The 12,408-nt window shown below is 42.4% G+C and overlaps 1 protein-coding gene across 1 annotated transcript in view; it reads right to left on the bottom strand.

Moving 5' to 3' along the window:
• Positions 1–12,408, bottom strand: part of tsnare1 (T-SNARE Domain Containing 1) — a 121,799-nt gene that overhangs the window by 33,579 nt on the left and 75,812 nt on the right. The window contains exon 10 of the mRNA XM_080767205.1: positions 4,894–4,976. Within this exon, the coding sequence (XP_080623331.1) occupies positions 4,894–4,976 (83 nt within the window). The remainder of the gene's footprint in view (positions 1–4,893; positions 4,977–12,408) is intronic.

The raw sequence follows: 12,408 nt of genomic DNA, 5'->3' as shown, positions 1-12,408 counted from the left end.
AGTTGTTCACTGGTGCACGCATGCTGAAATCAAAGCTCTGTCCAAATTAACATGGCTCAACTGCCATGAGCTTCTTCCCTCTATAAATGCTCCAGCTCAGAACTTATTTTCGTAAAAAAAAAAGGTTATTTTGTTATCTGCATGACAGAGTAAGTGAATGCAATACAACTAGTCCATCTGCGGTGGTGGACGTGGTCTCCCGTTAAAGCAGTGTAGACCCTGGTGTCAGGTAGGTCACCTACTGGTTGACGAGCAGTACTGCATGACGCTCAAGTCCAATATATCCCCCTAGCCAAGCGGGACAAAGCAGCTTTAAAGAGAAATGCTGCTGATATTTAAAGGGGAAAACCTCAACATTGAACAATGTCAATAATATACCTTAGAGTTGTTGTGTAATACAAAATCCCCCCTTATGTGTAGCCCATATAACTGGAGGTCTAGAACTTGAGGTCATGTGATCAGTGACATCACGAAGCTGTACTCTGCAAGCCAAAAAGTACATCTTTGTGATGTCACTGACTTTAAAAAGGGACTGACATTCAGAAACTTTCCACACTGATGAAGGCTGGATAGCCGAAACTATTATTCACTATGGAAGAATAAAAACTAAAGCAGTTCTTGGTGTGTGCGACCCATCACCGTTATGTCTATTGCATGATTTGCAAATGATTGGTAACGCACCATGAGTCAAGAGTGCATTGGTCACAAAGAAAAATGAGGAGGATGTGCAAATCTGACATGTTGTTGAGTCTATTCATGCCAGCAAAGGTTTCCCTCTAATTCAAAACCTTGCTTGACATTTGCCTACTTCTCATTCTTTGTCACTGGTACACGGAAATGTTTGTTTCTCTCTAAGTGTTAAAGGTTAAAAGTGATATTTTAAGGTTATTTCTTTTTTGTGAAAAAGTTTAAGCTCTATATTCAGATATTAATAATGAACGTGCAATATAGTGTTTGTTCAATATCAGGGGTGTGTCCGTTTTTCAGCTCTTTAATAAAATGAAAGTACATTTTCAGGTGGGGATTCCAATTTCTTTTTTTGTTTCGCCTTTATTTTATATTTGTTATGGAGGGACAGACAGTAGGCTAACAGGAACTGGGGAGAGAGATGGGGGGCAAAGGCCGTCGGGATCTGGAGTCGAACCCCACACTGCCAGACTGGATTACCAGCCACGGTGCCTGGACCACTGACCCATGGCCCAGGCCGGGGATTCCAATTTCATCCAATAATGTGTTTCAGTTTCTATTTTGTCGGCTTGTTTCTTTGTGTCATCACTTCCATTTGTTTATCCAGGATCATAAGCTCTCCTGATTTAAAGAGCTGGAGAGACAAGGAGACCACTGTTATTGAACAAATACTCCATAGCAATGACTACTGTCAGAAAATAGAGCTATGTAACACAGATTTTGCCCCCAAAAAAAGAAAATCTCCACTGTGTGACCAAAAGAAAACAAACAAAAGTAATGTATGCATTTGTAACTCCATGTGTGACCCATATGGGTCCATTTGGTTACATTTGTATACTCTCAGAATAAAAATACCACTCAGGGTTGTTTGTAGTGTATCTCTAGTATAGCCACCTCCCCTCCTCGTCACACACTGCTGTGGCTCTATCTCTAGGTGCAGAGGAGGAGGACAGCCTTTTCACTTGGTGGCGAGTTAAATTGCTCAGCGTGAGCTTGGTCACGGCTCAGCTCTCCTTGACATAATGAAATAACTATTAATTGGAAAGCATTGGTCACGCACACAACAGTCACACGTCTTTGAGCGAAGCATATTGTTCCATTGTGTTTTCCTTTTTCCTTTTCTTTTTAGGGTGGAGACTAAATATGAAACAGAACATGAGGGACCAGGGTGCAGTTTGACGTGAATTGCTTGATGCCAGTTTGCAGTCTAAAACCAGTGGGTGGGTGGACCACAGATGTCACACATGTAACAGCCGGACTTTCGAGACGTGAGACACACCATTACCATCGATCTGTACCAAACTTGCCACAAACATTGTTCAGGCGACTGTCATCAGAATAGGGACACCTATACCCCCCCAGGCAGCTGGGTGCCACAGGTAGACTGTTGCTCCAATCTGCACAAAACACTGTTCAGAGGTCTGTCACATCAGGCCACAGGCCCCCTGACTAGGGTTGGGATTCGGAACCGGGTCCATTTAAGACCCGGTTCCGACATTGCGGATCCGGAGCCGGTTCCATCGTTTTCGTATTAACGGTTCCCCAAACGGTTCTCATCAGTCGTCATTTAGCTCCGCTGTGTCTGTGCATGCATGCAAGCAGAGCCTGTGGTGACGTCACCCCACCTACATGAGAGAGTGGGGTCGGGGAGGATACGCCCACTGTTCTGTGCATTCAGCGACCGCCGCAGAGCGAGTGGGACAGTTAAGAGATCTCCATAGTGTGGTTAACAGAGAGGGAAATGACTGAGGCTGAGCACGCAACGTGCAATAAATGCTATATGCTATAGTTCCCTGCAAAGGTTGTTGCAACTTGTAGGCTACCAGTTGCACCACGTCCACGAGTTCTCAAAATCAATATGTCTACACGAGTCCACAACTCACGAGAATAATCTACAGTAGGCACATCGCGTTTGAGAGCCATGCGGAAAGCCGTGCCTGCACTCCCCGCAGCTCCACCACAGCCGGCGGGGGACGAGGATGATGCAAGGCTCGTTCACTTTCCCCAGGCTAGTAACGTAATAGAAAATAAAAACTACTAAACTTCTACAGAGCTTTTCATTAGGCGTGTTGTAGCCTACAACTGTTGTTAATGGTGTTAATTTAGACCGCCAATGACTCGACGTCCTTCTGTCTGATATTATATGAATCACGTTAAATATCACTATCAATGCTTTTGATTTGTCTCTAAATTAATCGCGTGACTGTTGAGCCCAGCGTTTAGGTGCATATACCTCCATAGATTGATTACTTTATAAAGAGTTTGCAGAAAAAAGCACAGGAACGTAGCCTACAGTTCAATTTTTATAATCCAAGAAAGCACTATTTGTTTCCATTAGGGTAAGGGCCCAGGGGTCCTTCATATTAAATTAATCTGAACATTAAAGACAACATTTGTCACCACAACAATATCATTATTGCAATGTGTATGTACTGTATATTTACTATACAGTACAAATTGCAATATACAGTACAAATTGCAACAATGATATTGTTGTGGTGGCTAGCTGGTGGTGGTGAAATTAAAATAATAGTGCCACCTCATAATTGTAAAGAGCATTTTCAATAATTGAATTAATGAATTTGTGTTTATTATGTACTTGGTTAGGTTAGTTATAATATAAGCATAATCTATGTCAGAAAAAAAGAGGAAAAAATTATATTGGGATCCGTTAAGGGAACCGTTAGGAACCGGAACCGTTAAGAGGGATCCGGGAAGGATTCGGAACCGTTAAAATCCTAACGAATCCCAACCCTACTGACCAGCATCTGCTGTGATAGTTAGAACCATGGACAGCTGCTACAGCTACTTCAGGACCATGGACAGCAGCTGCAGCTACTTCAGGACCATGGATAGCAGCTGCAGCTACTTCAGGACCATGGACAGCAGCTGCAGCTACTTCAGGACCATGGACAGCAGCTGCAGCTACTTCAGGACCATGGATAGCAGCTGCAGCTACTTCAGGACCATGGACAGCAGCTGCAGCTACGTCAGGACCACGGATAGCAGCTGCAGCTACTTTGAGACTATGGACCGCTGCTACAGCTACTTCAGAACCTTGGACAGCTGCTACATACAAATCTGCTATGTTCTGCTATGTTGTAGATAACAGTAGCACAATTTGAAATTTGCACCCTGTGGCCAGAAAAGTAATGAAGTCTGTGTGTTTGACTAGGGTTTGACTGGATTGTTGAAATCCCATAATGCTTTCGTGAACTTCCCCTCCTTATTGAGAGTGGGGAGGCTGCATGGAGGTGTGACTTTGTAATAATAAAAGAATAAACATATTACACACATAAAAGGAAAGTGTTTCTTGTGTCCTAAACATCATTAAAATAAGCTTTGGTTGCAAAAGGGGTGAAGTGGCCCTTTAAGTTAATGAAATGCCAACCCACACATGACGTGAGAGCAAAATGGCCGCTGTGTGTCTATTTCTGCCAAATGTTTTCACCCACAGAATAATGCTGGGGTTCATGTGGTTAACCCAGTGACAGATAAGTCAATCCATTATTTACAATAGCCAAGGGGCTACACTGAGACCAAACCTACTTGCATAATCCCGAATGAAGGACATAATATATATACAGTATATATATACACACACACACACACACACACACACACTGGTACTGACTGCTGATCCACGCACGCACACGCACACACACACAAACACGCACGAGCATGCACATATATGAATTATATAACCGACAAAGTGCCCTTGGGACATTTCATCAAATGTCTCTCCAATATGAGCTATGAAGAGGAAATTGTAGACATACAGGGAAAACATCACAAAAAACAACACCACAATTTTCTGTCTGCAGTGTGTTGCACATTATTATGTTTCCATGTAGGATAGAATTGCTAATTCATAACCGTTATCTCGCCAGGAGAGATAGAATTGTTACTCTCGTCATATAGTCAATACAGATGAAAGCTAATGCTACTAAAGTATGACATGAAATTAGATTATCTGCGTTTTTTATCCTTGTGTGGGACATGATGAAGAAATGTAATCTGGTTAGCAAACTCTCTGTTCGCCCGACTGATCACGCTAACATGTGTGTGTGTGTGTGTGTGTGTGTGTGCGCGCGTGCGTGTGTGTGTGTGTGTGTGTGTGTAGCAGCAGTCAGTGCCAGTGCATGTGTGTGTGTGTGTGTGTGTGTGTATAAATATATATATATATTACATCCTTCTTCTGTGTACCTGGTGATGGCTGGCTTTCGCGAGTTCCTGATTGGCTGTTTCCACGTTGGATGAGGCGGTCTGGATGTAGTCCTCAATGCTGTCTGTTGAGAGAGGACACATGATTGGTTGTTAAGTGTTCACAATATTAAGGAGTCAGCCAGCAGCAGTGTCAAAGTGAGACTTCATGCAGCAATCGTATGGTGCAAACACCTTTAATTTATTAATGGAGTTTTGGTCACCTTTTGGGTACCTGCTTCAGAATTCTCTACTTTATTTGCATTAGCTAATTTTGCACCCATTATAGGCTACTATTTTCTTTGCAACTTTGAGTAACAGTCAAAGAGTGACAAAGACAGACTTGAGCACAAATAGCTTAACAGCTAGCTTATTTATTAACCACTTAAAACTTTGTTGACCGTTTTTTACTTGGTCCCTTCCTTTTTCCTACTACACAAAATCTGTTTGTCAAAAATAGCCAATCTACAAGCTCACAATGTGTCGCAAAACACTGTGCTTGAGCTTATAGATGCCAAATGTTTGCATATTATGAGGGTTCATAATGGTTAATGTATATGATTATCACACACACACACACACACACACACACACACACACACACACACACACACACACACACACAGATTGATTGATTGATTGATTGATTGATTGATGCCTTGCATGGTTTCCTCTGCCATCGGTGTGTGAATGGGATGTATGTGAAGTACAATGTAATGTAGGCTAAAGCGCTTTGGAGAAAAGCACTATATAAATGCAGTCCATTTACCATGCAGTCCATTTGATTGAACATTTTATTGACGATTTAAAAGGTTCAGAAAAAGCAAAACGAAGAAAAAAACAAAAAAAACAAAGGCTATACTCCATTGTGACCCATAAACATTCAAACATCTTCTAGACAAACAACCGTACAATAAAAACAAATTGTGGACCATACAGTATGTGTGTTGGGGGGCAGGGGGGTCGGGTATTCCTCCCATTATCTCGTCTCCTGGTCCGTTAATCAGATCAGAGTGAAGAATGTGACATTAAGTGAGTAATTTCCTGCTATTCTTTGTGTGTCCTTAGTGGCCTCTGTCACAAGTGGCTAAGTCATCTGAGAGCTGAATGAAGGAGGTAATTACGCTGGTTGCTGTCTGTGCACTCGCAGCCTTGACAACCACACTCAGAACCGCATCTATTGACCACTTTGCCCTCGTGTTGCCAAGCGCCTTTCAAAACACTGCTGCATTCTCTTAACCCATTGAGACCTGAGAACCCCATTCTATACAAATGTTTCTATGTCAGTGGTTCTCAAACTTTTTCATATCATGGACCCCGAGAATCACATGTATTTGCCCACAGACCAGCTGCACCATCTCAAACATTTTGTTCCAGGGACCCCCTGAAGCAAAGATTTGATTTAAAGGTAGGGTAAGTGATATTGTTTGGTTAAAACAAAAAGTTTGTTTTTGTTACAAGGTCAAAGCACTATATTCTTATAGTAATCATTGCTGTTTGTTCAGTAACAGAGGTTTTCAGGTACGGTATAGGTGACACAATTTCAGCCAATCAGGAGAGAGTAGCCATGCATCAGATTAATATATTCCAATTTTGTCTGATCATTTCTAATCTGTATCCTGACTGCATTCTCTATCCTGATTGGATAAAATTGGTATCCCGGCCTGAAAATGCATTTTCTGTTTAATAAAAGCTGGAGACTCCTGTTACTGAATGAACACTATCAAATCAAATCTATTTATATAGCACATTTAAAAACAACTCTCATTGTACCAAAGTGCTTCACAAGGCAGAATATAGTGGAGTGCACTATAGCAATGAGTTCTATGACTCACAACATAGAGCTTTTTAACACTTATTTAAACCAACCACTTTTAGAAATGTTTGCTGTGAAAGAATATATATTCAAAGTTTTGCACACATGTTAACGATTCTTCAAAAATAGCAGATCTACAAGCTTGTAGCGCAGCACTTCATGGTGCCACGCTACACTTTTCGTCTGTTGTTTGCTCTCATTTATACCAGTATAAAGCAATTATGGCTTGACATCCCCCCCCCCACTAAAAAAAAAGGGGTACAAGGATGCCTTAGGTTGTGACTTATTCCAGTGACGGCATCACTTGTGCTCGTGGTGAATAATATGTTGAATGTTGAACAAACACAACATTCCTCTAGCCAGAGGTTGAATGAATGATGCCGCGCCCAGATGTTAATTAAATGCATGCGCTCCTTGGGGCCTGTGAGAAATTAGGCTCATTAAAACTCTACCAAATGACAAACAGCGTTTGGCTCCGACACCCGGCAACGCAACATAACACAAATACTTCTCCCGCTCTCTCACTTTCTCTCTCCCCCAACGTTGACTATAGTAATCTATAAATAATTAGATAGTATAACATAGTCTATTATTTTCGACTGGATGAAGCAGTAGTTTCTCTGGCGTTCTCCCCGTTTCTTTCTCAGCCCTCTTTTATCTTTCTCACTGTACTGTTATTTGCGTTGATGTAAATGGTGCACTGTCAGCAGACTACAGTATAATGCATGACTCAGTTCAATCTGAGGAGGGGAGTGACAGAAAGAACAGGTTTGAGGGATCTGGTGGCGCTGCACTGGGCTTTAACACTTCAAACTAAAATTAGTCTTGCTTACTGGCGTTAATTAATAACACATTAACATATTTATCAAACATTAAAGGGACACTTCACCCTTTTTGCATAAAAATACATGTTGACAGGAGTCAACCCACAGAGCCTAGTCCTGCCATGCGCCAGGGCTGGGAGTAGTTCCAACGGATTGTGTGGCCCTGGTTTTGCCCTAATGGGACTGATTGAGGGTAGCTACTGGGACGTAAGTCGGGACTTGATCACCCCGGCTGGTTTGCCTGAGCCTTGGGATACGTCACTGAGGATACGTCCCAGGTGCATCCATGCGATGTTTTATGTTATAGAACCAGTGGCGTCGACTCCGGGGGTGCTTGAGGGCTGAAGCACCCACTGACACAATAGTAACCCACTGACACAACTCTGCACCTTTACGGGGGTGTTCCCTGTTCACAGAACAGGTATTCAAATGCTATGGTGGCCTTTCAGCTTATATGATTGACAACTTGGTATGTCTGTAAACGTCATACTTCCAGTCGCATTGTAGCAAACGGTAGCATGCGCTGGTTTGTTTTGGAAAACAGCAAAAAGCAAAATGGATATAGCCCATACTGTACTATGCCCTACAGTCTTTTTCAAGGCAAAGAAAGTAATTCCGAAGAAGCTGTGAGTTGGCTGTCACTGTCAGCAGCACCAGTGACCGCACGGTTCATTCACACTCCTGCAGCAACACTGACACAGTCAGGGGAGAGGCTGCTGTCTGTGTGCCGTCGGCCCATCTGTAAAGAGCCATGCGCCGGGAGGGAGGGGAGAGGCAGAAACACCACCGGGTAATCTCCACACTGACTTGAGACTTGAGAAAAAGACCCATCTCAGCCAAAATATCCCAAAACAATGTCCAGGGAACAGAACTGTTCCTTTTCCTCAGACTACTTTTACTTTAATTAAAAGGTAGGATGCAGTGGCTATAATTGGGTCAAGGATATTGCTTTCGTGAGCAATGGTGTACTAGATTGGTAATAAATTGGTCAAATCATGAAACTTTTAGACCATCTGGGGGAAATAAATATTTTAGTAGTGAGCCCGGTCTCTGACACTGGGCACACTTCCTTCCTGGACTACAATTCCCATAATGCTTTGGTGCACTGCTCCTCCTTGTGGATAGGGGGAGGGCTGTCTTACTGAGACAACATGTAATTCAGGAAGTATGTGGGCCCAGTGTCCATGACATCAGAGACACTGCTAAAATCTAAAATATCTAAAACCACATATTACACACATAAAGACCCCCAGGAAAGTGTTCTAAATCTTCTAAACGTCATTAACATACATGTTTTTGCAAAAAGGGTGAAGTTTCTCCTTTAAGGAATGATATTTCCCAGGAAATGTTGCAGTGTGTATTAACTATTAACACAGCACCTTCACTCTAGGCTAGCCCAGGTGCTGGACAAAAGGCAGTACAACAGGAAGAAATAGAGTCTGCAACACACACACACGCACACACACGCACACACACACACACACACACACACACACACACACGCTTTTTCAGAGAATATGTTATACCACGCGACGCATTGCCAAGGACAAGTGTTACAGCCAAAGTCAAATTTAACAGACTCATCTGCTCCAACACGTCCAACACTATTTTACTACACACATTTAATGAGGATCTAATAATCGCTGATTTGTTTGTCCACTATAAAAAACGGTCCAATCAAAACGAATCTGTCTCCCAAACAAACATCAACGGTAAAAGTTTTCCTGCATGCGCTATATTTTTGTATACAAATAACAAACGAGTGCAGTGCAAGAATGCAAATTACATGCAAATGAGCAACCATCCCCCCCCCCCCCCCCAACAGGTGAATTAATTCCACCCAAAGAGGGGGAAAAAAATACAAATCAAACCTGTCAGAGTTTGTGTGCCTGCATGGTAAATAAGCCCAAATTGTTGAGTGATTGTGTGCGCAAGCGCGTGTGCATGTGCGTGTGCGCGTGCGCGTGCGTGCAGTACTCATGGGTGATTATGTGCGTCCCCAGCTCGGTATGTGCTGGGTGTCACGACATGGCAGCAGTCAAGGCTTTGTCACAGAAAAGCCACTTTTATCACAGTGCAGCACAACAGTGCTAATCCCAACTATGGGAGTTGTGCGTTAATAATTTTGTTGAGTGTGTGTGGATGTGTGCTGCTGTTCTCGAGCCACTGCTTTGGACACTGCGGCAACAACACAGATTATTCATATTATCTGCCTTGGTGCTACAGTGAAAAAGGGGGGGGGGGGACTAAACAAAACATATGGGGTTCAAGTTATGGGGGCTGAGGTTAACTGTAGTGCATCTATTTTTAAAACCCATTTAGACCGTACGACGTGGTCAAACGTCATAACTAATCCAACCAACGGGTTGCTAGGACATGTACACACGTCCTAGCGCATTTTCATTGAGATTATATTCAGATTTCTTTTTTCTTTTTTTGGAGTTGGCATCCAAGGCCACCATACTCCTTGCTCTTCGCACACGCGTGTTGTTGTTCACTTCCCTGTATACGGATCAGAAAGAATGCCTTATATCTGCTAATCTAGGGAGCTCTCCATGGTTTTGACCAGATGGATATACTAAGCTCTTCATTTCTGACTTCTGACCTGCCTCTCGTTCAAAATATGAACGCAAGGGATCATTCAGCGATTTTATCGTAACGATAGCGAGGTAAGAAAGCAAAAATATGTCTCCCGGTTTTTGTCCGGAACGGAAGGGGGGGCTTTGCAGAGTCAGAGCGGCCATATATCTTCCCGGCAGCCCTAGCTTCTATTTTGAAAGAAATCCCGGCGCTGATTGTGTTAAAAGGAGAATGTTTCCATTCTCTGCAGCTCTTTACTAGATTCTAAAGGAGACTGGAGACTACACAGTATTATTCTTTCTTTATGTGTGTCCCCAGCGCTCTAATTTGGTCTTTAACCCATTCTGACCTGAGACCAGATTCTAACGCACAGAAGAATGGTGGTTCTTTAAGCCAATAAAAGGATGCCCCTATGTGTAAATATACAAATGTGAATGTACGTGCATGTGGTTTGAAATATGCAGTCAAGTACTATATATTAGGAAAATAACAGCAAAGGTTTTTTAAAGTGAACAAAAGTTAAGCATCGTAATTGAAAAAGCCAGTGAAGATGTTGGCACTAGATAGAGGGTCATGGGATGACCCAGGGAGCATGGACGCATGCGTTCAGCAAGAATAATGGCAATTTGCCCATTGATGTTTAGATATCCTGTTTGAAAGAGGAAATCTTGGCCTACATACCAGGGGCAATTTGTTTGTGTGATTTATTTGCACATTAACATATATTTGTTAGCATACATCCAGTCACAGCAACAATAAAGACCAGTTTTTGATCAATGAAGTTGTGGTATTTATTTTTTGTCTGGTTTGGAAAAAACACAGATGGTGTGGGAAAAGAAAGTCTTCACGAGAGCTTTGCTCTGACAAGTATTTGACTAAACAGTGTCAGTCGGTTTGGCCGAAACATTGTACCTGATGTACTGACACCTTTGTCAGAGCATAGCTGTTAAACATTGTATACCTGATGTACTGACACCTTTGTCAGAGCATAGCTGTTAAGTGGACATTTTTCATTTTAAACGGTTACTCATTGTGTCCAGCACCAGCAACCAACTGGATGTGGGCAACCTTCACCTTTGAAATGAATATGAGAGATGCACATAGGCTTTTGTGTGAGAAAGAATAGTGGCAACAAAAGGATATGGATGCGGTCTTTTTCAGAGCAGTGCACTATATTCAGGAGGTACATTAACCCTCTTAACTTGCCTCATATCCACTGACTGCCTTAAGTAAGAAATATGGCCAGAACGGCAGTACAGCAGTAAAGACAATTAATCACCTAAATTCCTCATTATTCTGTTTTGTAGCCGTTATTTCGGTTCAAATGATGCTGACATCGTTCTGATTATTGTGAACATTCATCTTGGCCTTTTACTCTAAAGCAATCAAGTGAGGCAGTGGTTCTCAATGTGGGGTCCGGGGACCCCCAGGGGTCTGAAGTGGTTTCATGGGTCCTCAGCTAAATGTCACCATTTCACCAGCTTATAACATAAAAACAAAAATGACTGTTCAGATTATAGGTTTTCACGCTCTCCAATGTTATCTCCCTACCTACAGTAAAGACCAACGTTTCCTAAACAGTGGGTCGGGACGTGTTTGTGGGTCGCAGGCCGAATTTTATGGGTCGTAACTTGTAATTATGGGGGGAAATACTTAAGAATAAGAATACTTAAGAATAAGAAGCAGTGAATCTACTGTACAAGCTCACAACACTTCGTCGTCGCATCTCAACATGTTATGTTATTTTCACTAGTTTGGGTCCCGGGTAAATGTCAAATTTCTCTTTTGGGTCTCGAGCTAAACATTTTGGGAACCACTGGTATAGACAGTTGTAGTTACTTGAAGAAGAGATATGTGAAGTGATCGCAAGTAGCTCCCTGCTGGTAAAACCAAAGGCTGAATAAATTAACCCATTTTGGGCGGGAACCCCTTTTGGTGTCATGTTACGCTTTAGCTATTGAAAAATAGCAGATCTACAAGCTCATAGCACGCCACCGAGTGGCGCGCTACGAGCTTGTAGGTCTGCTATTTTTTTTAAATCGAAGAACGACTGACATAGAAACATAGCTTTTTCAGAAAACTGTCAGGATTTAGAAGATTTTTTTTATAAATTTCGACGTCAGGTCTAAATAAATGAAGGTCCGGAAGCTTCTGCCGATACCCTGTTACCGCGGGCTCCTGATAATCCACCATCATCTCCACCTGGTCCCCCTCTGTATATTGTAAGAAATCGTTGAATTATGCAGGTCGTATTCTGCAGCCGTTATTCCACGTTCTCCTCTGTAAATATACAGTAGC

The sequence above is a fragment of the Protomyctophum bolini genome, assembly GCF_963924005.1.
Source record: "Protomyctophum bolini genome assembly, chromosome: 7".
NCBI lineage: Eukaryota > Metazoa > Chordata > Actinopteri > Myctophiformes > Myctophidae > Protomyctophum > Protomyctophum bolini.
This window is presented reverse-complemented; position numbering and strand designations above follow the sequence as displayed.